Here is a 26,741-nt window from a genome sequence, read left to right on the forward strand (position 1 = left end):
TCTTGGCCCCTCTCCCCCACTTACACTTGCTCTCTCTCTCTCTCTTTCTCTCTCAAGTAAATAAAGTCTTTTAAAAAACCCTAAAACTCATGCAATTTATGTTCATGAATCCCAGAGATGTCATCCAAATGTTTTGAAAAGGTGCAAAAAGGTGGACAGTAAAACCCAAGTTTGTTTCCTGCACTTATTACCCAACTATCAGGGTCTCTACATTGGAGGCGACTACTGGTACTAGTTTGTTTATCCTTATTTTAAAGGGCATATCCTGGTATGGCATGGATCATTGGATCACAAGAAACTTCCTGAAGTGGCAGGCCCTGTGAATATTCATGAGATTTACACCCCACCATCTGGAATACATAGAAGGCATATTTGTGTCTTCTTAGTCTCTAGGTTCTATCAGCCTCATAACTTCAGTATGGTAGACCAGTGTAATATGCCATACTCTGAGTAGTCTCACCTCTAAGGGTGGTGAGACTGAACTGCTTTCTCATGTCCTCAGGTTATCCCAATAGAGAAATACATTTACTATCAGCTTCATAACAGCATTCTAGGTGCCTTGAGTGGTATTAGTTTTCTCCAGTTAGGATTCACATCTGAAAGTACAGCTTGAGTTGGACTTACCATTTGATTATGTTTTAGATAGCCTAATATCATTGACTAAGACCAACTGGCCCCTTGGTTGAAGAGGTGGGGTTTTTTGCAGATCACCAGACTTGATTTTGATAATCCAGTCTTTCACCTGGCTATTCTTACTAGAAGAGTATAATGAGGTAGGTTCCTTGATCATAGGCAGTACCTTGTTGGTCAGCATTATTACTTTCTTCTTCCATGGACTTCTGGTTTCCAGTACCCTTATGCGAACAGAAATTTCCCTACTGTTTTCCATGATTTGGCCCAGTAACCAGTTAAATTCTTCTTTCTTCAAAGGTTTGTTGCCTGAAGCTCACTATCTGGTTTGTATTAGATGTTATGTCAGTATATATCAGATTATATCAGTTTGTAGTTGCTTTTTTTTTTTTTTTTGAAACCACAAAAATCAAAGTGGTTAATTTAAGAAAAAAGAAAAAAAAAAAAAAGGATTTTGTGGAAAGCCCCTGGAGAGTCAACAGGATTAAAGAGAGAACCGAAGGGTGCCAGGCTGGCTCAGTCAGTGGACCATGTGACTCTCGATCTCAGGGTTGTGAGTTCGAGCTTCAAGATGGGTATAGAGATTACTTAACAATAAAATCTTTAAAAAATAGAGCTGGAAAGTTACACCTTGTTAAGGATGTGACATTGGATGGCCTTAGGGATCTAGACTCAGAGAGTCTTTGGAAGGACTTAGTTCCATCCTTATGTCAGTCTATTCAAGATTCAGATTCCCAGTACAGAGTCTGGTTTGCCTAACTTGAAGAATCACCATCTCACCTCTTGACTGATGCCACCAGGTGCCTTGATTAACAGGCTTACCAAGATTTGTGGAATGGAGGAGAGATTCTTTCCTCAAGGGAAAGAAAGGTGTTGTAACCAAAAGAAGGGAGGAGGAATGCTCAAAGGCACAGTCAATAGATGCTCATCTGTTAAGTCATCATTTCTCAATAGGGGTGTCATCGGCCTTTGGGGGAAGACCATTTTTTTGTTGTGAGCTGCTGTTCCAGTGCATTGTAGTTTGTTCAACATCCCTAGCTCCAGAGCACTAAATGCCAGCAGCAACTCAACTGGTAAGCATCACAATCAGATCATTGCTTATTTCCCAGCCATAACCATCCTTTTACCACCCCCCCCCCCCACACACACACACATACAGGCTGTAGAACAGCTCATCAGGAAGGACCAAGGCTGCATGGTCTCTAAAGCTGTTTCCATTTAAAACAATCAGATGTAGTCCCATTACCAAACAAAAAGATTGTTCGTAATTTGGCTATAATAAAATGTTTCCTGTCTCGTACCAAAAAGGTCTTCAGTTTAGTGTCCGCAAATATCTAAACAGACCTCATCTAGAACCATATGAACTATATAAGCTCATTAATTTGTTTCTTCAGTTTTTTGTTTAGGGCACAGACTTCAGAGCTAGACCCTCTGAATCAAATCCTACAACCTGTAGCTTTGCTGTTTACTAGCAGTTACTTCCTTTGGGCTTTTACATAATCTTACTTTGGGCATTTACATAATCTCTCTGTGCCTCTCTAAACTGAGGATAATGATAGTACCTATTTCATAAGGTTGCTTAGAGGATTAAATTATCCAGTGTGCATAAAGCATTTAATATATTTTCAAGAGCCTAATAAGTGTATGTATAAGCTATTACTATGTTTCTAAAATGGAATATTAATAAGTTTCACATAGATATGCCTTTAAACTTTTTTTTTCTGGGGAAGTTACCTTTTAATTAAATTACTATATATGGAAAAGCATTTTGTCATTTAGTTTAGAACTATACTTTGAAAAATATCAATGAATTATTCATTTTTTATCCAGTATTTTATTGTTTGCCAGGCATGCATTAAATTCTTGGAGACAGGGAATTTATATACTAGTGGAGGAAGCAATAACTGAGTGAACAAATAATTACTGATGTGGTACAAGCTGTGGCGGAATCAGCAGAAAGCAGTGAAGTAGGGTTGGTGGAACAGATGAGGGCCTGGACAGGATGGTGGGCAGTGGAGGAGCAGCATAGGAAATGAGAGCATGTACCAGAGCTAAGTTTTTGCAGAACTTCAGAGACTCCAGGAAGGGGCTGGGACCTTTTCTACAGGGAGTCAGGACTTCTTTCTCAGGAAGCTTTTGAAGTTGGGAATAGGTTTTAAGCAGGAGTGTGCTGGGTGTGATTCATTTGGGAAAGTCATTTTTGTGAACTGTAGAAAAGAACTGGAGAGGGTCAGGAGGGACCAGGTAGAAGACTCTAGGGAAGAAATGGATGGGATGGGATGGCATCAGTGGGGTTGGAAAGAAGTGGGTGAAGTTAAATGAAATCACATTTATTTTGGAAGTAGAATTGACAGGTGTCAGTGATGGCTTGGATGACGAGGGCAATGAGAGGAAAGGGAGGAATCAGGGAGAAGGCCTAGGTTTTTGGCTACTATGTGCTATTCGGCAGGATGCATATATATCCTCTATGATTAAACCTTTTTTTCCCTCATCGTCCTTTTTAAGACTAAATTTTTTGTACTATTTAAAAACTTCCACCTGCCTGGTCTAGAGTTTTTTGTACTGCAACCAAATTGTATGATCTCCTTAAATATTTTGGTTTTCTTCTTTAGTAATGATACCCCCTTTGTTGATATTTTTGGCACTTGATTGAGACCATCTTATCTGTTGATGATTGCTGCCGAAGGTTTGAACTCACCATTTGCTGAGCTGTCATTTGAAATCAAATAGCTGAGTATCATCCCTGGCCCAAGAAAGTATGAGACCTTGTAAAAGCCTGTGAGGTTGAGAGGCAGACCTCTCTTCTCTGCCTGGTGTGCTTCTTATGGGTGAAGGTGGCGAGAAGCTGGGATGGTGATGGCCACTCAGGGTTATTTAGCCAGCTCTGCCTAAGGCACATGCTCACTGTACAACTGCACAACTCCATGGTTCTTTTTAAAATATACTGCAGGTGGGGTAAATCAAGTTTATGGGCTATTTTCTGTCACTTAGGACAAGTACACTACCTCAATAATTGCAGCTTGTCATATTACACTAAAATATGATTTCTTCTTGTGAATGAATTGAGGTCAAGCAAATATACTAGTCTTTAATTAAATCGATTGCTCAAATCAATGCATGTGAAATGAATTCTTTTACTTTTTCCTAAAAAAGAGAGATTGGGAAGAAATTTCAGTAGGCAGTAATGCATAGAGATTTTCTTTAACACCTAAATGAGAAGCCAGAAATGCGTATAAAACATGAAAACTTCAAAAACATTTTTTAGACACAACTATTACTAAACACCCATGGATGTTTTTTATTTCCCATTACATTAAAATACTCAAATGAACTTCATATCCAGAACATTTAAAAATAGTTCAATCTTAAAAAGAAGATATAAAATATTATCAGCTGTGCTTTTTGTGCATCATTAGCATGTGTCTGTGAAGGTAATGACTTCTAGTGTGATATTACTCTGATAAAAAGTTCAGATGGTGAAAACTATAGCTGTAGCTGGGTGACATGTTTTAAAATAATTCAAAGATGACTCCATAGAAGGCATGTTCTTTTAGTCCCTGTATTCCCCCTGTCACTCATCAGTGGAATATGAAGCTGCCAATAAAAATACATTTAAAAATGTTTCCCCTTTTCTTCTAGATTTGATGCGTACTCATGTTTCCTTCAGTGCTTGGTAGGCCACTGTGAGGGTCCATCACCTTTTCTCTTTTTCCAAGATGGCTCAAGATTCCGTAGACTTTTCTTCTCATTATCAGTTTTGGATGCAGAAGCTTTCTGTGTGGGAACATGCCTCTACTTTGGAAACCCAGCAAGATACCTGCCTTCACCTGCCTCGATTTCAGGAGTTCCTGAGGCAGATGTATGAAGTCTTGAAAGAACTGGTGAGTGGTGGACCAATATAATGAATTTCTACCACATTTAACAAAGCCTGAATGTTATTTAGGGTCAGGATTTGCGGTATTCACCTGATGTATTGATCGATTAGAAAGACAAATTAGTTGTAGGTAATACAGACAGGGGGCAGTTTCCTGACCTCTGATTTCTTATGATTTCAGTCTTTCTTTTTAACTTAGTTACATTGTTATATGAAACATTGTTATTATTGACACTTGCTTTGGGGTAATAATTGGGATTCTTTTAAAAGCATTTGCAACTTTTAAATATTGAAGAGTTTTCCGAAATGCTTATCCTTTCTTTTTTTCTTTTTTTTTCTGAAGAGAGGGTGGGAAGTGGAGAGGAGGGACAGAGTGTGAGAGAGTAAGAATCTTAAGCAGGCTCCATGCACAGGGGCAGAGCCTGATGCTGGGCTTGACTTCACAACCCTGAGATAATGACTTGAACTGAAATCAAGAGTGGGACAGTTAACCAAATGAGCCACCCAGGCACCCCAGTGCTTACCCTTTCTTTAACATTGTCTCAAATAAGTTCTACCAAGAGATCATAAATAATAAGATCTCTTCTTAGGAATATTTTAAGTGGTCTTTTCTGGTGAATATTAAGATTTTGAGTATCTTCACTATTGTATAAATGTATTGTGTTCAAAATTTGATATATTTTAATTTTGACATGATTTCTCATCTTTACTGTGATAGATATTTTTATGAATTAATGTGCTTTCATATTATGAAAATAATCTTTGTTTTATACTTTCTGATTTCAAAATGAAAAGCGAAATTTTCATTTAACATGGGTGTTCTTGTGTTACATTTTAATTCTTCATCAAAGAAGCAAGTCAGAAATTTGAAGAATTGTTCATGTGGATGATACGAGTTCTTATGTCTTTAGCAACTAGAAGGAAAGATAGAGCCTGTATAAGCAACCAATACTACCTTTTAAAATTGTTTTTCCATAATAGTACTTCTGCAACTTGGCTTTCAATTGGTCCCAGAAAGTCTAGGACTGGCCTTGATGCTAAGACAGATGTGAAGAATTGATTGGTACAGCAGCTTACATCTCAGCTTATGTACATATTACCCCATTTAGGTCTTATTTTTGACCTTTCTTGAATGATAAAGAAGTGGGAAGTGGGCCAGTTTACAACAGCATGTCAATTTTTAATCTTAAGCTGTTTTCTATTTAGTTGCTCTTTTTTTGTCTCAGGTTTTAGGTCCGATATGTATCTTTATGCCTTGGATGCTTTTATTTCTTTTTACAAGTTTCCAGAGTTCTTTTTTTTTTTTTTTTTTTTTTCAGAGTTCTTGTTCTCTCAAACCTTCTTTGAAGTAGCCCCAGTAAAGCTGAGTTAGGAACCTCTCTTATGTTAGAGTAAAAAACCAAGATGAAGATACAGGATTATATAATTATTAATCACCCACAGTATTTTTTTTTTTTTTTTTTTTTTTTTTTTTCACCCACAGTATTTTTTCACTCTTATGCATTGTTATTTTTAAACAAATTGGCCTTTCCTAAGTATGAGTAAAATAAAGGTAATTTTATAACAAGATTGATTTTACATTCATGTGCTATACATCTTAGTTTTGGTGCTGTGGTTTAAGGATGAAGTAAGGTGGTTACTTGTTAAATTTTATTTAAATTTCCTACTTTTCTGAATTACATACTAAATATTCAAACTCCCTCAACCTGAAGTGTTAGTTCAGCATTTCTAAGTTGTGTGGTGTCCTTTTATTGACCAAAACATAATTTTCTTTTACAGAATTCAAGTACAATCATCGAAAGATTCCCCACAATTGGTCAACTGTTGGCAAAAACTTGCTGGAATCCTTTTATTTTAGCATTTGGTAAGAATCTGTCCTCTCAGGCAGCCCCCGTGGTACAGTGGTTTAGCGCCGCCTGCAGCCTAGGGCATGACCCTGGAGACCCTGGATGGAGTTCAGGCCTTCTGCATGGTGCCTGCTCTCCCTCTGCCTGTGTCTCTGCCTCTCTCTCTCTCTCTCTCTCTCTCTCTCTCTCTCTCTGTGTCTCTATGAATAAATAAATAATCTTAAAAAAAAAAAGAATCTGTCCTCTCAAAATACAAACTTCTAATGATAATTTTAATCTTGCATTGTCCAACAGAATACAGAGCTTCAAATTATAAATATTGTCCCATTGCCTTTTTTTTTTAAGATTTTATTTATTTATTCATAGAGAGAGGCAGAGACACAGGCAGAGGGAGAAGCAGGCTCCATGCAGGGAACCCGATGTGGGACTTGATCCCAGGTCTCCAAGATCACACCCCAGGCTGCAGGGGGCGCCAAACCGCTGCGCCACCTGGGCTTCCCTGTCCCATTGCTTATAAAACTATTAAGATATATTTATTGTTGCATTGGAAACATAACATCCTTTTCTTGTCGATACATGTTCGTATAATCACATATATACACACACACCTACACACATGCAGATCTGTAAGAAAATAGAACTTGTATTATAGTGTAGACTCTTCCAGATGATTATCATAATCTTATTTTTAATTCAGTGTAAAATGGTTATAATAATGAATTATTCCTTGTTTCACAATTTCATATTAACGCAAATGCTACTCTTTTCCATGTGTAAAATAATTCTTCAGTGCCTGAATCCTCCCATGGCCCTGACATTATTTAGGAGTGATTGTGGTTTTACCTAAGGTGAAGAAGAACTTGGGGACACTCTGGGGGGAGATGTTCCTTTCCTGACATCCTACCTACCTGTCTAGCATCATTTCCTGTGTAATCTTCTAAACCACACCACACACATGGTAGCCAGTCAAATTACTAACAGTGTCTTGAAGGTACATGACATCAGGGCTTCTGATGTGTGATTCCTTTGCCTGGAGCTCTAGTCTCATCTGTCCTCATATAGTTTCTTTGAAGCAGTTTTGCTGGGGCTGAGTTAGGAACTTCTCTTAGTAGTCTCCATAGCTGATTGCCTCTCCCTTAATTATAACACTACACTGTTTTGTAATTGTTGGTTTACCTATCTGATGTCCTGGAGAACTGAATGCCTTTCAAGAGTAGGAACTGTGGTTTTATTTCTTTTTGTTATCCTAGGGCCTAGCATAGAGTAGCATAGAGTAGAGCAGACACATCTGAAGGTGTACAGTTGAGGTTTATTGCCTTGATTGGCTATATTTTTCACTATGTAATATTTACTTGAAGATAGTTTGCTGGATAGGTAATTATGGATGAAAGCAAGGAAATCACTTTCCCCATAATGTAAAACTGATAAAAGCCAGGATCCCACCCATCTAAATGATCTGTCTGGATCACAGTCATGGTTGAAGTGGTCCAGTTCTGGCTTTAACACCAGTCAGCCTCATATGAATGTATATATTCACTGGACAGATATTTACTAAGTTTGGTTTTTGTTTTTGTTTTTTTAATATTCAAGGCCTTGGAAAACATGGCTACAATTTCTCCACCGGAAGTATCCAGTCATAGAGAAAAGACATCTTTGCAGATTAGCCTGACTCAGAAATGGTTTGTGTTACAGAATTCTAAACAAGGAGCTGAGAGATAAAGGAGAGTTTCACAGGGGAGGTTGAGCTGGGGCCAACTCTTAGGGGACAGTAGATGAGACCAGACTTTCTTAGACAAGCTACCAGACTCTCATTAGGTTTGATTCCCTTTTAGTAAAAGCAAGCGGCTGGACTGATTTATACCCTTGGCCTTAAACTTGTGTCTATCTGTGATCTTTCCTTAGCACCTATCCCTATTACATTGGCCCCCTCTGAAAACCAGAAACCAGTCCTTCATCTCTTTTTGTTTTCAGTGCATATGTTATGTTTTGAACTGCCTGTTAAATTTCAGCTTCCTGTTTGAAGTGTGCCTTGGGTTCTGAGCTTATAGTGGAGACTGATGGGCAGTAGAACTCTTATGATGAATCAAGTCTTGCCTGTGTTGCTACTGTTGGTTTGCTAGTTGGGCACATTTATCCAGGAAAGAATCTTTTCTTAGGGTTTTATAATATCAAAATAACTTTTTAAATACAGGAAAGATGACAGTTTCCATCAAAGAAAAAGTAAGTCTCTCATAATGTTAAGTGAGAATCAGTTCAAAATAAGGATAATACAGAAAGAGGAAGGATTTGGAAATGAAAAGGCACCACTAGGAACAGAGAAAAACCAGATAATGGAAAAGGTGGGAACACCTTTTATTGAGGGGTATTCTCTGCATATACTTACTGCTTTTACCTACTTGGAATTCTGGCCAATTGTTTTGCCTTTGCCCTCTTGATTGAGCACAACAGCTATAACCTCACTATTTGCTATTTATTGCTGTGTAAAAATTTGCCCCCAAACGTGGCAGCTTAAAATAATAAATACTTATTGTCTTAAAAAATGCTACCTTTACACTTTTAAATTATGGATTAAAGAATTTTAAAAGGATTTTAAAGAATTAATTTAGGTTTCATTTGGAATTTTAGCTCAGGATACCCCCCAAAAAAATATTAGGTGGCAAATATGTGGTAGTATATTCTTTTCCCTTCCATTCATTTTATCTATCTATCTATCTATTTATTTATTTAAAGGATTTTATTTATTTATTCATGAGACACAGATTGAGAGAGAGAGAGGCAGAGGCACAGGCAGAGGGAGAAGCAGGCTCCATGCAGGGAGCCCGAGCTGGGACTCCATCCTGGGTCTCCAGGATCAGGCCCTGGGCTGAAGGCTGCGCTAAACCGCTGAGCCATCCGGGCTGCCCTCCATTCATTTTTAGAATCCAAATTTGCAGGAAGATCTGCTGGCAGTGACTGCTTATATGATGAATCCCAGGCATTTTTCCATCTCTCTTAACTGCCCTGCTGGATGTCCACTCTGAATGTAGGGGCCTCTGGGGAGGATCCTGACAGATGCCTTCTCTCCTGCAGTGTTTGTTGGTGGCACTCATGAATAACAAGTGATGGCTTGCATCTGTAAATCCCTAAAGCAAAGTGAGCTCATTAGCAATACATTTCAGTGCATTTCAGTACATTGACTCTGGGCAAAGGAAGGCACCTCCTAAAGGGTGGGTGAACATTTCTTGGGCTGCTCGCTCTCTCTTGTTTTCTGTTTTTTTAATTTTTTTTTTAGAGAAAAACTTTTTAAATGATATACTTGTTGAACTAAATGTGCAGATTCACTGAACATATGGGGCAAATTTATATCTTATATCTTGTTTTAGATTTAAGTTCCATAAAATAACATTTTCTTTCTTTTTCTCTTCCTCCTCCTCTCTTTTAGAGGTGAGTGTCTGATTTTTGGAAGTGCTCCCCATTGGGTTGTATTTTTTCTAACTGGGAAGGCTGCTTGCATAGTAAGCATATCATTGGATGTGTCTGACACTCTGTGACATGAAGATAGTTATAATTTCTAATACTTAAAGCATAGGAAGTACAACAGTCAGATTTTCAATCAGTGGCATTGACTCAACCTGAAGAATCCTAGGGACCTTCAGAGGTTAAATGACAGGATTCTTGAAGTAAACCTATAATAAGCAAGCTGGTGATATATTTGAGCTTATAAAAACTAGGGAAAAATCAGTATCTCACAAAGTAACTCCTGATAAAGTTTGTTCAGAGATGTTATTTAGGGAACTTAAACTTATGATGCTTATGGGGAAAAAGTGGGTCTAATAAACAATTACTATTACCATTCTTTGGTGTGTGGTTGAAAATGCAGAGGTAGCTTACTGCAGTTTGTATTTTCCTTATTTCTTGTTACTGTAGCCCTTAGAAATGTTTGAAACTGCCTTTGGCTCAGTTTTTGAGACTGCAGAAGATGAGAGGGTAAAGGGTATCAGGTGATTCTGCAGAGGTTTGATTCCAGGTGCTGGTGTTCCTCAGCTGCCACCAATGGCCTTTGGAAGAGGGCTACATTTGCTTGGCTCTAGTGTAGGTACTGACATTTTCAGTTTTAGGCAGCATTTGTTTCTCCGTTGTGTTGTTAAATCTCCAACTGGAATGGACTCAGTTACCAAACGAGGAAAAAGAAAAGGGCTCACTGAGTAGATATTCTTGCCAAGTATAAGATTTCAAGTTCAGCATTTTCATCACATATTTGGTAAAGTTTTAATTTAGAGGAAAGAATGAGGAACATGTAAGAGGCATCTATTTTATCCAGATCATTTTGGATAAATTTTAAAACAGAATAAATTTTAAAATGATCCTTTATTAAATTTCTTTTTAACAAATGAGGATGTTTTGGGAAATTAGAAAATTAAGAGATTAAGACAAATATATACTATTGCCTGTAACAGTTATATTGCTTTAAAAAGGTTGAAATTACTAACAGTTTGAAATATGCTTTAAGAGAACTGATCTTGTGAAAAGTGCAGTTCTTTTAGTTATTTCTGTTACTCTCTTTGGCTTTCAAAATTGTTGCTCTATCAGAAAGGGAATTGACCACATAAGGGCTAAGCATAAGTGATCCTGAAACCACAAGAAAAAAAAAACCCACGAAGTTAAGTTTCACACATGGTTCTGTGAACTTAGTAGGTTGAGATTTTCCTAAAATATAATAACATGTATTTCCTTTAAATACAGTGTTTAAAAATTTTTTATGCTGATTATCTTTTCTATTTGACAAAACCTCATTTTAGTTTTCCTTTTTGCAGATGAAAGCCAAAAAATTCTAATATGGTGCTTATGTTGTCTAATTAATAAAGAACCACAGAATTCTGAAGAATCTAAACTTAACTCCTGGACCAGGGTAAGAATAAATCTTGCCGCGCACTGCTTTGCATTGAATTGATTGTTTAAAGGTGCTCCTTTGATAGTCCAGGTCTATGATGTTTTAGAAACTTTTTCAGAAATATAGTTTTCACTGTTCCATTATCTTGCTGGATGTTTCACGAGATTTCATTCTTGATTAATTGTTAATTCAAGAATGTAGCGGTGTTTAGGGTGAATTTCTCATGCCTGGAAGGCCTAGTTGTTAGGTTTTTTCCAAGTTCCAAGATGAACGGCGCAGAGAAAAAAAAAAAAAAAAAAAAAAAAAAAACGGCAGAGCCAGGCAAGTAGGTTTGAGAGTGCATTAATGGGGAGTGCTCCCGGCGAGGTTCCGTGACTCGGAGAGATGGCCCGAGTCAGGGAAGTCGTGCCGGGGTTGGGGAGTCTGGGGGTTTTTTAAGCCTTATTGGTTCCGATCCGGATACGGGTGGGTCCCTTGCCAAAATAGGCAAGGGCACACCATGTCCCTAGGTTATTGGCTGGGGGTGGGGATAGTACAGACGATGGGAGGTGGTCCCTGGCTGGAAAGTCCTGGCTGGAAAGTTTCGGTTTTCCATCTAGGCTTCGATTTACTGGAGATGACGTGGTGGTCATGGCTCCTTTGGCGGGAAGATCAGCCATTTTGACCCAATTTGAGATGTCTGCCATTTTGGGTGCCCCTGTCTCTCAGCCAGCCCAACTAATGCTGTATGATTTTGTAAAGTTACTTTCAGGTAATTAAAAGAATGTTCTGTCTTTCCTCCTAGCAATTGCTATCCTTCAAAAAAGTATTTCTCTTTGGGCACATGGGTGGCTCAGTGGTTGAGCATCTGCCTTTGGCTCTGGTGTGATCCTGGTCCTGGGATGAAGTCCCACTTCAGGTTCCCTGGAGGGAACCTGCTTCTCCCTCTGCCTGTATCTCTGCCTCTCTCTCTCTCTCTTTCTCTCTCTCACAAATAAAATAAAACCTTAAAAAAAAAAAGTTGTTTCTCCCTATCAGCCTTGTTTAAAAACTTACATAATTCCTGTCTGAGTACTTTTCTGCCTCTCTCAAATCTAATCTGTAGTAAAATGAAAATTCAGAAGTGCCCTGGGAGCTGCTGTCTTTATTTTATATCCTGAAGTTGCTCTCCAGGCCAGGATGCTCAGACTAGCACCGGTGCTCGTTGGCTAGTGCTGCTCACACCATCAAATTTGTTACTTGCCTGTGTTAGTCCACAGAACCCATAGCCTACTGCATTCCCCATCTGTTTTTGCTTTCTCTCGAAGAGCAGGCACAAGTTGGTGAATATTATAAGGCTGGGCTGTGGCTGCCTTCACCACCAGCAAATTGCTTATTCTTTTCCCATACCCCACACTGTCCTACTGTAATAACCTCAAGGACTCGCTGATGCTTGTCAGACTCCACTTAGTATGCATATAGTTCAGATTAGCTGCTTAGTATTATGAACTCACACACTCAGAGTAATGCATACAGTGTTGTCTGTCAGTCTGACCAGTGATATCATTCCATTCACTGCTTTCTACTATGCCTTTGTTTTAAACAAAATTGCTGACAGGACTGACAAAGACGATGTTTGTATTTTTCCATTAGATTAAAATAATTGAAGGGACAGTAGAAATGAAAAGGATTGGGTGGGGGAAGGAAAGGGTGCAAACTTTAACTAGAAGGTGAATTACTGTAAAGAGCTACAGAAAGGAACTGATGAGTAGAATTAGGAAAGAAAAGATATAAAAAAACAAGCCTATAGAAATAGAATAACATACAGTTTTTAATTTTTTAAATTATTGCTTTTGTTGAGTATTTGATGTTTTAATGATTACTTAGAATATATTTTTGTATTGGCTAGTTCATTAAGTCCTGAAATAGGCCATCTAATAAAGTGTTTTGGGGGTCTTTAGGTTAACATTCTTCATTTAAACTAATGACTTTATTAGCCTATTTAAAAATTTCTAGCCTTGCATTTTATTCTGTGGACTTCCCTTATTTAATACTGTGTCCTGGGGATCCCTGGGTGTCAGCGGTTTGGCGCCTGCCTTTGGCCCAGGGCACGATCCTGGAGTCCCGGGATCGAGTCCTGCGTCAGCCTCCCGGCATGGAGTCTGCTTCTCCCTCCTCCTGTATCTCTGCCTCTCTTTCTCTCTATGTCTATCATAAATAAATTAATAAATCTTTAAAAAAAATACTGTGTCCCTTTATCAATAGGTACACATATAGCACAGGAAGGTTAACTTAAAATCTTAATTCCTGCCATTAGGGAATTCGCAGACTGGTAACCAGAGCTATGTATAGGTGTGATGGTGACACAGAGAACACTTGCTTAGACTTGGGAGTCTGTAGATGTATTCTGCAGGAGGTAATATATCAGCTGAGTTTTGAAGGGTGACTAGGAGAACAGGCATAGAGCTTTAGGAAGGATAATTCTCTCAGCAGAAAAAGCATGCGCAAAAATGGTGGTGAGAAAGCCAGTATTGTACTCAGGGAACTGCAGGTACTTAGATAATGCTTGAGCTTGGGATTTTATACAGCTAGTGATGAAGCATGAAAACGTAAGTATAATTATATGAAGTTTTTTTTTAATTTTAATTTATTTATGATAGTCACACACAGAGAGAGAGAGAGAGAGGCAGAGACACAGGCAGAGGGAGAAGCAGGCTCCATGCACCGAGAGCCCGACGTCGGATTCGATCCCGGGTCTCCAGGATTGTGCCCTGGGCCAAAGGCAGGCGCCAAACCACTGCGCCACCCAGGGATCCCTTATATGAAGTTTTTATTTTATTTTGAAGGTAGTGGGGAAACTAAAGTTTTTTGTTTTTTTTTTTTAAAGATTTATTTATTTATGATAGATATATAGAGAGAGGCAGAGACACAGGAGGAGGGAGAAGCAGGCTCCATGCTGGGAGCCCGACGCGGGACTTGATCCCGGGACTCCAGGATCACGCCCTGGGCCAAAGGCAGGTGCCAAACCGCTGAGCCACCCAGGGATCCCCGGAAACTAAAGTATTTTAAACAGAGAAATTATCTGGCCAGGTGTGAATTTTAGAAACATAACGCAAAAGGAAGTTGATTTGGAAGGGAGCAGGGATAGTGCTTTGGCAGCTATTGTAGTGATGAAGGGGTGAAATCATGTAGCCCTGAATGAAATAGAGAAGAGGGGCCAGATTTATGATGCAAATAAGGTAAATATTCAAAAGATGTAATGGCAGGTTACGTACTAATGTACTTAGGTATAGGTGGAGTTGAAATGCTATTCTCAGGAGAGTGAGCTGATTTACACACGAGAGCTCACAGTGCTCAGGGCTTGGGAGCAGTGGAGCCTTGGGGGAGGGTGAGGTTGCCCAGAGAGGTTGCCCAGGGTGAGGTTGCCCAGAGGTTGCACCTGGCATGGGGAAAGGAAAGGGCCTCAGGACAACCTTGGGAGACACTGGCATTTAAAAACAAGGGAGTCAGGGCATCTGGATGGCTCGGTGGTTGAGAGTCTTCCTTTGGCTCAGGTCATGATCCTGGGGTCCTGAGATCAAGTTCTGCATCAGGCTCCTCGCAGGAAGTCTGCTTCTCCCTGTGCCTATGTCTCTGTCTCTCTCTGTGGCTCTCATAAATTAAAAAAATGAAAATCTTAAACAACAACAACAACAACAAAATACCAGGGAGTCAAAGGTGTAGAAGGAGAAGACCACCAGCATTTCAAGAAAGAACGAGGGTTGTGCACACCTACCACTATAGTGCAGCACACCCAACACAAAATATATTCTACATAGATAATTTAAGTTTTCCAGTAGCTGCTTTAAGAGACAAAAAGATATAAATTAAGTTTTTAAAAGATTTTATTTATTAGAGGGAGAGAGCATAAGCAGGGGGAAGGGCAGAAGGAGAAGCAGGTTCTCTGCTGAGCCGGGAGCCCCACAAGAAGCTCAGTCCTAGTACTGGGAGATCATGACCTGAGCCGAAGGCAGATGCTTAGCTGACTAAGCCATGGAGGCGCCTCAGAAATAAGTGAAATTAATTTTAGTAATTTTTATGTAATCCAGTATATCTAAAATACTATCATTTCAACATATAATCAATATAAAAATTATTAGTGAGATTATTTTATAATCTCTATTCATCTTAATTCATTGAAATCCACTGTGTGTGTTATGCTTAAATTTTGCGTCTACGTGTTACATCTTAATACAGATGCTAAATTTTCACTGGAAGTTCTTACTCTGTTTTTTCAATTTCATAAAATTTACTCTTGAAAAAGTAGGTTCACATACCCAAATTATTCTGGGTATGTGAAATTTATAACTGAACCAAGTGTCAGTTTTTAAATTTAAATTTCATTAAAATTTTAAAAATTAAAAAATTCCTTCCTTCATCATACTCAGTACATTTGACATGCTCAGTAGCCCCATGTGGCTGGTGGTCACTGTATTTTGGACAGGGCAGCTGTCGGGCATAAAGATAAGGATCAAAAAAGAGTGCTTGGATTTAAGCCACTTGGAGGAATGACCTTGGTGAGAATAGGATGAGTGGGAAGTGCAATAAGTAGCCAGATTGCTACACTGAGGAATGTGATTGAAACAGTCTGAGTCAAAAAATAAGAATTTCCTCCGTAAATTCTAAAATTCAGTAAAAATTCAGATTAGTAGATTGAGTTGTAGGAGTTGTAATTTTAGAACAGAGATGAAATAAAAATTCTGTTTGCTGGCCATATGTTAGTCCATGTTAATATGTTGGAAATACATTAATATATGTGTTTGTTTTTGTTTTTGAGGTTTTACTGGTAACCTCAAATGTCCCATCACATAACTGAGAAGTGGCTATTTTTACAGTTTGGAACTTACTGAAGTCACAGGATTCTTTCATGTCTTTTTGGAATACTTGGTTCTTGAAAAGCTTAATCGAACAGATACTTTTTGAGCACCTACTGTTTGTCAGGCACTACAACAGAGGCTGAGGCTATTGCAGTGGATTTAAAGTCTGTTCTGAGAGGTTATAATCCAGGGGAGATATCCAGGCCTACCAAATTTAGGAGACACCTGTCTTCTCTGGGCAAGACCATACCTCTGTAAATTGTATTCTGATGAGAAGAAAACAGCAGAATACCAGGGACAGAAATCATTACTTCATTTTTATTCCCTTTCAAAATGCAGTGCTAATACCCAAATGTTACCTAATTTGCTTTAATCCTCTATTTCATTCTTCTTTTTAAAAAAAACACAACTTTTAAATTACAGAATCTAACAGAGAAAGAAGTACATCAAGCATAAATGACAAGCTTAACAAATTATCATAAAATAATTTACAGTTATTTTTATAACTACTTTTATGACTGCTACCTTGGTCAGGAACTAGAACAGGGCATTACCTGCCTCTGCTAACTCCCTCCCCTCAGGTACTCCTTCCTGCCTACATGCTCCTTTGTCTCCCTCTACTAGAACCACTAGCCTAGCTTTTACTTACATTGCTTTATGGTTTTACCACTTAATTATGCAGTTTGGCTTATTATTTCAACTTGATATAAATGAAATAATACACTATGTATTGTTTTGTGTTTGATTTATTTTGTTCAGAATTATGTTTGTAGGATTCACCCATGATCTTAGATGTAGTTGGCACTTGCTCATTTTCAGTGTGGTATAGTACTGCGTTTTATTAATGTACCACAGTTAATTTATCCATTCTGTTTTTGATGGGAATTTGTTTCTGGTTAGGGCAACTAGGAGCAGAGTTGCTGTCACATTTTCTCCCATATATCCAGGGCTCAAAGCATCTATTATATAAAGAACTACAGAGGAAAAGAAGAATAATTGGAGAGTGAGATAATGTGTTTTGTACATTGTCAGGTTTGATCCGGTTGGTAGTGAAATGAAATAGAGAGGCCAGGCAAAGTTTGGGTCGAGGCAAGCTTTTAATGGAAGCGCTCTCCGGCGAGGTTCCGGGGCCGCAAGGGAGTAAGACCGAGGAAGTTGCGCGCGGGCATAATACAGGCAGGCTTTTATAGGGAAGAGTAGGGTGGTGCCGGTATAGGGTGATAGCTGCTTATGTCTGTATATGGTACGGGGTTAGGTAAGGTTCGGTTTCTGTTTCCTGCATAGGTCCTGTTTTCCCATGATGACGTGTCCTTGGGCGGTCCGCTAGGGTCGGGAAAGCCCCGAGGCGAGGGTGACAAGATGGAGGGCCCGCCGCCATTTTGTTGGTGCCTCCTGAAACCCCCTTGATCCCACAGGCCCAACATACATCACTTCAGATACTTGTGAACAAGCTTGCACATGCCTTATTTTGTCAAAGTAAAAAACTTTCTAAAAAAAAAAACAGGTGGATTATAGGTTATTTGACATGCATGTCTTTGATTGTTTCAGCTCATACTAGGTTGTTTCCTATGGTGCTACCTTTGTCATAAGTCAGGTGTCTTTGTATGTGCAGATGTGATCCTAAATCTCTCCATTGGTTTCATCTATCTATGATGGTTCATTTTGTGTCGACTGAACTGGGCTATGCGGTGCCCAGATATTTGGTCATAACATTATTCTTGGTGTTTCCGTGAGGTATTTTTGAAGGTGATTACCATTTAAATAGATTGGGTAAAGCAGATCGTCCTCCCTAACATGTGTGGGTTATTTAATCCGATTAGCCAAAAAGGCTGAACCTTCCCATGACAGTTTTTTCTGTATTGAAATCTAATAAACAATGGGTTTTGAGTGAACCCCAAATTGTATGTTTTGTTATATTTGGTGTAACAGATCATTGTCAAGGCATTCTAAGAGGGAGTGTCCTGAATTTTTAGGAAACCAGTGGTTTCAGAAATGATGGTATTGTGTATACCAAGTTGCAAGACAGGCAAGGGAGTCCAAAGAGACGTAGGTTTGGTGCTGGAACAGCTGCTCTAAAGACTGGTCAGCCAGGGGGCAGACACTGATACTTTGGAAACATGATTATTCTACACTGTTGGTAATTTCCATTATTATTCATTTTTGTGTTGTTTGGGATTTGAAAATGCTAGCCTGGCTCAGCTCATATGTTGAAAGGGAGGGAAAGAATTATTGTTCAAGTTTGAATGGTGATTTAAAAGAGAAATAGCATATTTCTTGAGGGCAATTAGTGAAAGACAATAGGAGACCAGGTAAAATTCAGGCAGGAAGCCGGGGATGCTGAAGATTTCTCTTTCACAGCTCCACTCTGGCAGAACATTGGCAATCCTGTGTGACTGCTGTCTCTTTTGTTTTGGTTTTACTTTCGAAATAACAAACACAATACCAGTATCTTTTCCCACCTGTATTCTATTTGCTTGACTTTCTAAAACCTGCAGTTTATTTGTTTTCTGTGAATTTTTATATTCAGACATTTGGTGGATAGTTTTTCATTGCTTTCCCAGTATCTAGCTCCCTCCTTTCTTACCTTCTTAGTGTACCCTGCATTTCTCTGCTGTGCGTTGTGAGATTGACCACACCTGGTCCTAGAATCAGCCCTGCCTGTCCTAACCAGGACCACCCCTCCTTTCCCTGGCTACAGCAATTGGTCAAGATGGGCATGTAGCCCACACTGGAAATTCAGTCCTACACTTCCGTTTGATGGGAGAAGTAGATTTTATCTTTCCTGCTAAACATGAATTAGGTGACACATAGTCCTTGAAGTTGCTACCAATCACTGTGGGTCCATAAGGACAGAGCCTGTCTGGGAATAAAGTTAGTCCTGAGGAAACAGAATTGAGAGGAGGAGAAAAAGGGTCATGTTCAGGTTGTTTCTATTTGGGCCTGGACCAAGCCTCTCCTGGACTTCAGTGCTCTAGTATATTCCCTTTCCTGTTCAAGCCAGTTTGGTTTAGAGGTTTTTTTTTTTTTTTACTAGCAGCCAACAGCATTCTAATGGTGAAAACAGGCTTATTTGGGGGCTTACTAAACTAGCTTTTAAAAGGGTTTCAAAACTCAGGTATACACATACACAGTTGCAAAAGAAAAAAGTCTTATTTACTCAAAGGATATTATGAATAAATAGTGAATTTGACAAAATAAATACAGTTGATATAATTCATACTTGGTTCAGAGTTATTTTTCCACCACCGCGTATGATGTGTATTAAAGAAGGCCTCCTTGGATACTGATGGCAGCCTCTTGGTGGCGACATTATCATTTTTGTCCCTGCTAAACATTTAAAATTCGACATTTACCCATGAACAGGAGTGCCTATGTGGGAGCTCTGGGATCCAGCAACATACACCGAGGGACTCAGGAGGAGCCTTACCCACCTTTGCATCAGATGATAAGGCAGGTTGACCCCAGTTCGGGCTGTGGAATTGGCTCCAACTCCTCAGCAGCCCCTGGAAAACGCTGACTTGGGCAGATACCCAGAGATGCTGGAGCCTTGTACAAGTCCAGGTTTCGAGAGGAGACATTCCAGCATTCTGTTGGAACAGTAATACAAGTTTGGACACTTTGAAATGGGTCCTGTTTCCTTTCTCAGCTTGTGTGAGAAAGAACAAGGTGAGAATGGAGCTCGAAGGCACATGCAGCAGCCCAGCCACCCTGGTGGACTCATTTCATGCTGGTATGGATTATGATTGCAGACACCAGATGTTTGCAGTACTAGAAGATGTGTCACAAGTGGTAGGACCAGGGCCTGCAGAGCTTATAGGAAGAGAATTGGACAAAAATGTCAAAGCATATGTAGTTCACATAGTTTCTCCTAGAATATAAATTATATTATTTTGCCTATAAAAGCTAGGAAGCTTCTAGCATTCTTATTTATAGATAAGTTGAAATATATATTCTTTGTGTTCTGTATACCACCAAACATAATGTTTAGAGACTTGAAAGAGAATAAGACCAACTCTGACCTGATTTGCTTCCCTGTTACCAAAAGCCAAGTTCACCAGCTCACTGCCCTAAAGGCACTCAAGAGATGAGTGTTTATGGTAAAAAAAATAAAAATAAGGGCTTGGGCAACCCAGATGGCTCAGTGGTTTAGCGCCGCTTTTGGCCCAGGGATTAGGCCTGGAGACCTGGGATTGAGTCCCATGTTGGGCTCCCTGCATGGAGCCTGCCTCCCTCTCTGCCTGGGTCTTTGCCCCCGCCCCCCCCCCCCCCCCCCCGTGTGTGTCTCTCATGAATAAATAAATAAAATCTTAAAAAAAAGGGGGGGGCTTTACTGAGGAGGGTGGCCACCTGGTAGAAGATGAACTTTTGTCAAAAGGCCAACTCCAAGGTTTCTGCATGGCTCAGAGATTTTTATTAACCAGTTAAGGGAGTGCAGTGGTCTGTGACATTTCTTGATTACGTGCAGACTCAGTGATGCCAGCTACAGAGTTATCTCAGTGCTCGGAGGTTGTGCAAGAAGTTCTAGTTCCTTGGTGCTCAGAGGGGGTTGTGCAGGAACATCTGAATCCTTGGTACCCAGGGATTGTGGAGAGTGTTCTGTTCTTTCTGCGGAGGAAGGGAAGGTCTACAAATGTGCATAGGGAGGTCAGTAAAGTCATTTGTGCAACCTTAAAAATGAAAATCATTTTGCTAAAAGATTGCTGGGCTAATCAGAAAGCTAAGGGGACTTCAAATAGACTTGTTGGTCACTGTGGCCTGGGAAGGTTCTGGTCTTTTATTTTATTCCCCAAGGCCAGTGATATTCAAATCTCAAAGAAAGGAAATTAATTCTGTTACAGATTAAGGGCCTTCTTAAATCAGCAAGTGAGGATTGTGGTACCTTGAAGCAAGTTAACCCTGAAGACCTGCTAGAGTGCTGTGACATCCCTACTCCATTAGCTTCACTCAAGTTATTTATTTGAGCTTTGCTTCACCTGAAATGGAGATTTTAATTCTTTCTACTTCATAAATTTTTTGAAAGGGTAACTGAAATGATCCATTTTATTCAATGGATTAAATTAAATGAAAAATAAAAATATATTTTAAATGAATCAAATAAAGAAGTCCTTCATAGCCTCAGTCTGTTTTACTTTTTTGCACAATCCTGAAATTCATAACATTCATTTCCATAGTTGCACACTAACGGCATAAGCCCAGTAGTTGAACATTACTACAAGATTTTAGCAAAAGAGAGACTGGTCTGCAAGTAACACCTTTATCCCATGTTATAGCTTACCAAATAACAAAGGACTGGTTGCATATATTTCTTTTTAAAATATCTCTTTCTTTGATTTGCATCCCCATGAAAATTCCCCTTTAAATAAATTATGAGCTGTCTACTTCTTTATTCTGCACATTTGGAACTTTCAGAAATAGTGTGACTTTCCCGAACTCTGCAACCTCCTCCCCTCCCTAGAGTGTACGCAATTATTTCCACGGCTCTTCCCCAGAGAGCCAGATGGCTCCTTCTGGAACCTCTCTCAGGCCACTATGCAAATATCATCTTAGCTAAGAGGCCTTCCTCATCATCTTGTCATCAGAACCACTGAGTTCTCCTTACTTTGACTTAGTCTTCCTACTGCTGATCACCCCCTGACACAATGATTTTTTTTTTTTTTTCTGTCTGCCTGTTCCCTCCCAGGTTATAAGTTCCATGGAGGTAGAGACTTTCTTCTAAAAGTATAGAACAGTATCTGCCACGTAGTAAGAAATTAGTGATTATTTGCTGAATGAGTAAATAAAGGAGTATGGTTTTAGATGGTAAACCCTGGTGTGTGTGTTTGGTGGGGGGTGGGGGGTGTTCCACTTGGAAAGAAGAAAGTGAACAGACAGAAGGTTGGGTGTGGTTAAAAAAAAAAAAAAGATTTCCCACTTAGGCTGGAGAATAAGGCATTTATGAGGAAAAGTAGAAATTAAGATTAGAAAAAACAATTCAGGAAAGCTTTTGGAGGGCCACGATTGCCAGTTTGTGAGTTTGTTCATAAATTAGTAGCATAGGGCACCAAAGGAGCTCCTGAAAGTATTTTAACTGTGGCATTGGGAGAGGGTCATTTGTCATGATTGATATCCCTTCCTGTTTTTTCCCTTGCTGTCTTCTAGTCTTTCTCAATCCTTTGTTTGTTTATTTCATAAGTATATCCCAAGTACTTACCATGCACAAGCAGATATAGGAGGATATGAATATCTTGCCTTGCAGAATCAAGTGGTTTTAATGAAAATAACAAGTGAAGGAATAGAAGGATAGCTCAGTAGAAAGGAAAAAAGGCCTCATTGGGAGCTGGGGAGGTTTGCAGGACTGGTTAGGAAGGCTTTCAGAAAATGGTAATTGAGCTTGCATCATGAGGTATGAGTTCCCTGGGAAGCAGAGGCTAGGGGCAGTCACAGAACTGGAAGGAACTGAAAGGGATTTGAGGTACACGTAGGAGAGTAGGCAGAGAAGAAGCTAGAAAAGGTCTTCTTGGTAATGATAATAAGAATGAGCTATCCCATCTATTATATACTGGCTCTACAGGAGAGTTAGGCTGGATCCTGAAGGTGCAAATGGCTCCTAGTAAAGCTGAGCTGGACTACAGTGGGCATGCCTGGCAGGGAATGAGCCTGCCTGTGTAAGCAGGATGCATCGGTAAGCTAGAGCACATCCTTTCTGCAGGTAAGGCAAGTCAGAAAGACAGGCTTGGGAGAGAAATTTTGGTTTAGTTTCTTCTCCCAAACTGACCAACTAAATCAGTTCTTCTGGGGAGGAGAGTGTGGCAGGACTGAAAGATGATGTCATGGGTTGGGCTTTCTGGAAATCTGGCCTTGAAATGGAGATAATGTTCAGGCAGTGACAGCTGTTGTGGGGAAAGGAAGGATGCAGGATTGTGCAAAGGAAAAGTTCAGCTACAGTGCAGTCTCAACGGAAACCTCGGTTGTGCCTACTGGGACAGATGGGAGACTTTTCAGAGCTTTCCTGCTTTGGGACAGGAGGGCTGGGCTTTAATGCTTCTGCTTCCATTCATTGGAACGTGGCCTTTGAGGGAAGGAGGTGTGATCTTGAGCAAGGCAGAGATGGCTTATGGTGATACAGATGTGACATCACAACATCCTTTGTAGATACCAAAACTGTTCCTTTTCTGCTTTTCCCTCCTGGGAGTGGGGGTAGACATTCTGTCTTCTCTGGAGACATGAGGACAGGCAAATTTGTTTCCCTCTTATCTAAGAAGGAACTCTTAGGCTTTTGACTTGAGCATTGTGCTGGATGGTAGCACCGTTCACTGAGAACTGTAAGGAGAAGCGGTGGCAGAATCCCTAGAATAAGCCAAGTGAGAATGTGTGAGAGGGAGGAGCAGGCGACCCATCAGGTCAGCCCACCAACTGTTCCCTATCTTCTGTGCCATCTTCCAGGACAGAGGAATGCAGAAACCTTGTTTTCTTTCCTGCGTTCCTCACTACCTTTTGGTTTCCCGTGGTATTCTTGGGATGATAATGCAGGAAATATAATACAAATTGACTCCTCTTCCTTTTCTTCTCTGTTATTGAATAGAACTGGCTAGGAACTAAGCAACTGAAAAAGGGAAAGCATAGAAAATTTCTTTATAGTTTTCTTAATGTGTTTTCTCCAGGGCATTTGGAAACCATGGAAGCTGTCTGCCATACTGTGTTAGGGCAGTAGTGTCTTAGTAGTAGGCTACCCAATTCAGCAGGTACTTCAGTAACTCCATGAAATAGCACCTACCTTACTACATACTGTGTTGTTCTTATTTAGCCTGATAAAGTCTCCTCAGTATTTCATAGTTTTGCAATATAAATATGGTATGCAGCATTTTGCAGGGTTCTGGAAAATGTGCAAATACTGCTATTCGCATTCCCAATTATTTTACACCCGTTTGATGTGATCCACACATGAAGCTGAATTGCGAATATTTATGTCTTTCTATGTGCATGTTTTGGAAAATGGTAACTGTCTCCTGAGTCATTAATGTTAAGACACTGAACTTTATTATTGAACTTCCTGAAATAAACATTTGCTTCCTTTGAGAGGGCAAAATGAGATACCATTTGTGTTCTTGGCTACGTTTTTCTTTCTTATTTCATTCAGGTAGATTTCCGTTTATTCAAATTCTAAATTGTATCAGATTGTTTTTTAGTAAGTTGCCACTGCTCAAATAGGCCAGATCAAGACATTTATTGCCAATTAGGAACAGGATGTTTGAGATGCTTGGTGATGTTCTCCGGATGACCTGTTTTATGTTTTGTGTTTATTTTGTTTTATGATCATGTTGGCTTTTCCATTAAACTATAACTTTAATTGACTTGGCTTCGTTAATAGAACATTGACCAGATCCCCTCCTATAACTCCCAGCCTTCTCCTTATTACAACCCTATTCCTCCAGTTCTCCTGTTATGCTCCAACCTCAGTCTGGAATAGAAAGGGAATTTTTAGATCTCTGTGTTACAGGTGTAATATATATTTCTAAGACATAGGCTCACTGTATTTCAATCTAAATTGCCTGGGTAGTGCTCCTTGGGCTATTTTGGGATAAATCCCTGCAAAAAGTAAATTTAACAGTAATGTCTACAGTGGAGGTATTTCATAGTGAATAGCCACCATTGAGGGCCATGTGGATGTCTGCACTACATGTGGCAACATGATCTCTACATCTGTTTTGAAGTTCAGTTGTTTCCCAGACCACATGTGCATTTCTTTAGGGGGCTGACATCCATCCCTCCCAGGGATCCAGGCAGTGTAAGCTGGTAACTGTAACTGGCTTACTCTCTTTGACCTAGTGATTGTTATACTTTATCTTAGTTTGACTCTTGTTCCTATCAGATCTGGTTCTGTTTAATATTGACAACATTGGAGTTTCTATAAATGAGCAGCATGGCAAAAGAACCAGACATATTTAAATCCATAAATCTTGATTTCCAGGTCTTTTAAAGGCTTTGTGGTTTAAATAGTCCTTTACTCTATGGTAGACATAAGCAGTACTTACAAAAATACTGGCCATCAGGCAGCTTTCATAGCTCAACTGGAACTAAAAAATAACTTCAGATGAGTCACTCTTAAGAATCAGAAAATCCAGATCTCTTCTGGCTCTGCTAGTGAAATACTATAGAAGTTACATGCATCATTTCCATATCTTAAAAAAGGGAGAATACTATATGATCCTACTTACATGCAATATCTGAAGTGTTCAAATTTATGGAAACAGAACAGTAGCTAGAGGAGAAGCAGAAGAGTATTTGTTTAAGGGGTATAGAATTCAGTTTTGCAAGAAGAAAAGTTCTAGAGATCTGTTGCACAATAATTTGAATATACTTAACACTACTGAACTGTATATTTAAAAATGATTAAGATGATAAATTTCATGTTACTTTTTTATCACATTTTTAATCACAATTTAAAAAATTTAAAGAAACTTTAAATGTATAGTGTTACTGTTGAATGTTTAATATGTGTTTAGATGAATTATCTTATTAAATATTCACAACTCCAAGAAGGCAGGTATCATTACCCTCTGTTATAGATTAGAAAATTTATTTTATTTTATTTTTTTAAAGATTTTATTTATTTATTCATGAGAGAGAGGCAGAGACAGAGGCAGAGGGAGAAGCGGGCCTCATGCAGGGAGCCAGATGTGGGACTCCATCCCCAGTCTCCAGGATCACGCCCTGGGCTGAAGGTGGCGCTAAACCGCTGAGCCACCCGGACTGCCCTAGATAAGAAAATTTAGATTTAGAGAAGTAATTTACTAGCTAGTAAGTGGCAGACCATCTTGGACCTAGGCATGACTTTAAAACCATTCAAAAAATATGTTGCTGCAGCTACACTTAAGCCAGTTTATCTCTAAGGCTTTTTAACACTTGAATCTGTGATTCTGAAATGTCCTAGAGACCCTGCAGAGATCCTTCAAGTGAGAAAAAATGTTTAAATGTTTAGGTCTTCAGAGATCACCCCACCATTTATAGTGAATTAAAATTGCATGCTAGATTTAGTCTGTGGTACATTAGGAACAACAAATCCTGGTTATGGGAGGCCAAGGTGTTATTGAAATGTTAGAATAGTTAAAGGGATTAATAGCTATTACTTCTGTGGAGAGTAGAGATTGAGTTTAATTATTTTTTTTCTGCTTTTTGAGTTTTTAGTAACAAGTATAACTTCTATTTTTGTTTGAATTGTATTTCCCCTAAATTCATATGTTCAAGTCCTAAATCTCAGAACCTTAGAATGTGATCTTATTTGTAAATAGGATCTCTGCATGTGAATTGATTAGTTAAGATGAGGTCAGCTGAAGTAGGGTGGCCCCCTAATCCAGTGTGACTGGTGTCCTAATAAGAAGGGAAAATTTGGACACAAATATGCACAAAGGCAAAATGCCATTTGGATATGAAAGCAGAAATTGGAGTGCCAGCCAAGGAATGCCAAAAATTGTCAGGAAACTACCAATCCTGATGACTCCTTGATCTCAGAACTCTAGCATCCAGAACCGTAAGACAATAAATTTCTGTGTTCAAGCCACTCTCTAGTATTTTGTGACAGCAGCCCTAGCCAACTAATACAAAATTTCTAAAGTAAGAAAGAAAAAAAAGTTAGCCATGATTCCTGAGAGTTTAATCCCAAATAGTATTCAAATTAAGAAAGAATCTTTATATATGATGTTCATTATAATAATTCTTATAAATGGAAA

At 39.3% G+C, this 26,741-nt stretch overlaps 1 protein-coding gene across 8 annotated transcripts in view; it reads left to right on the top strand.

Moving 5' to 3' along the window:
• FANCC (FA complementation group C) overlaps positions 1–26,741 on the top strand; it is a 289,596-nt gene that overhangs the window by 94,320 nt on the left and 168,535 nt on the right. For 7 of the 8 annotated variants that reach the window (XM_038526897.1, XM_038526893.1, XM_038526892.1 and 4 more), the window contains 3 exons: positions 4,270–4,511; positions 6,284–6,368; positions 11,145–11,239. In XM_038526897.1, coding sequence (XP_038382825.1) covers positions 4,347–4,511; positions 6,284–6,368; positions 11,145–11,239 — 345 coding nt within the window. In that variant the 5' untranslated portion in view covers positions 4,270–4,346. Of the gene's footprint in view, positions 1–1,584; positions 1,704–4,269; positions 4,512–6,283; positions 6,369–11,144; positions 11,240–26,741 lie in introns of all 8 variants that reach the window. The other variant, XM_038526894.1, reaches the window with a different exon arrangement.

The sequence above is a fragment of the Canis lupus genome, chromosome 1 (assembly GCF_011100685.1).
Source record: "Canis lupus familiaris isolate Mischka breed German Shepherd chromosome 1, alternate assembly UU_Cfam_GSD_1.0, whole genome shotgun sequence".
Taxonomy (NCBI): Eukaryota; Metazoa; Chordata; class Mammalia; order Carnivora; family Canidae; genus Canis; species Canis lupus.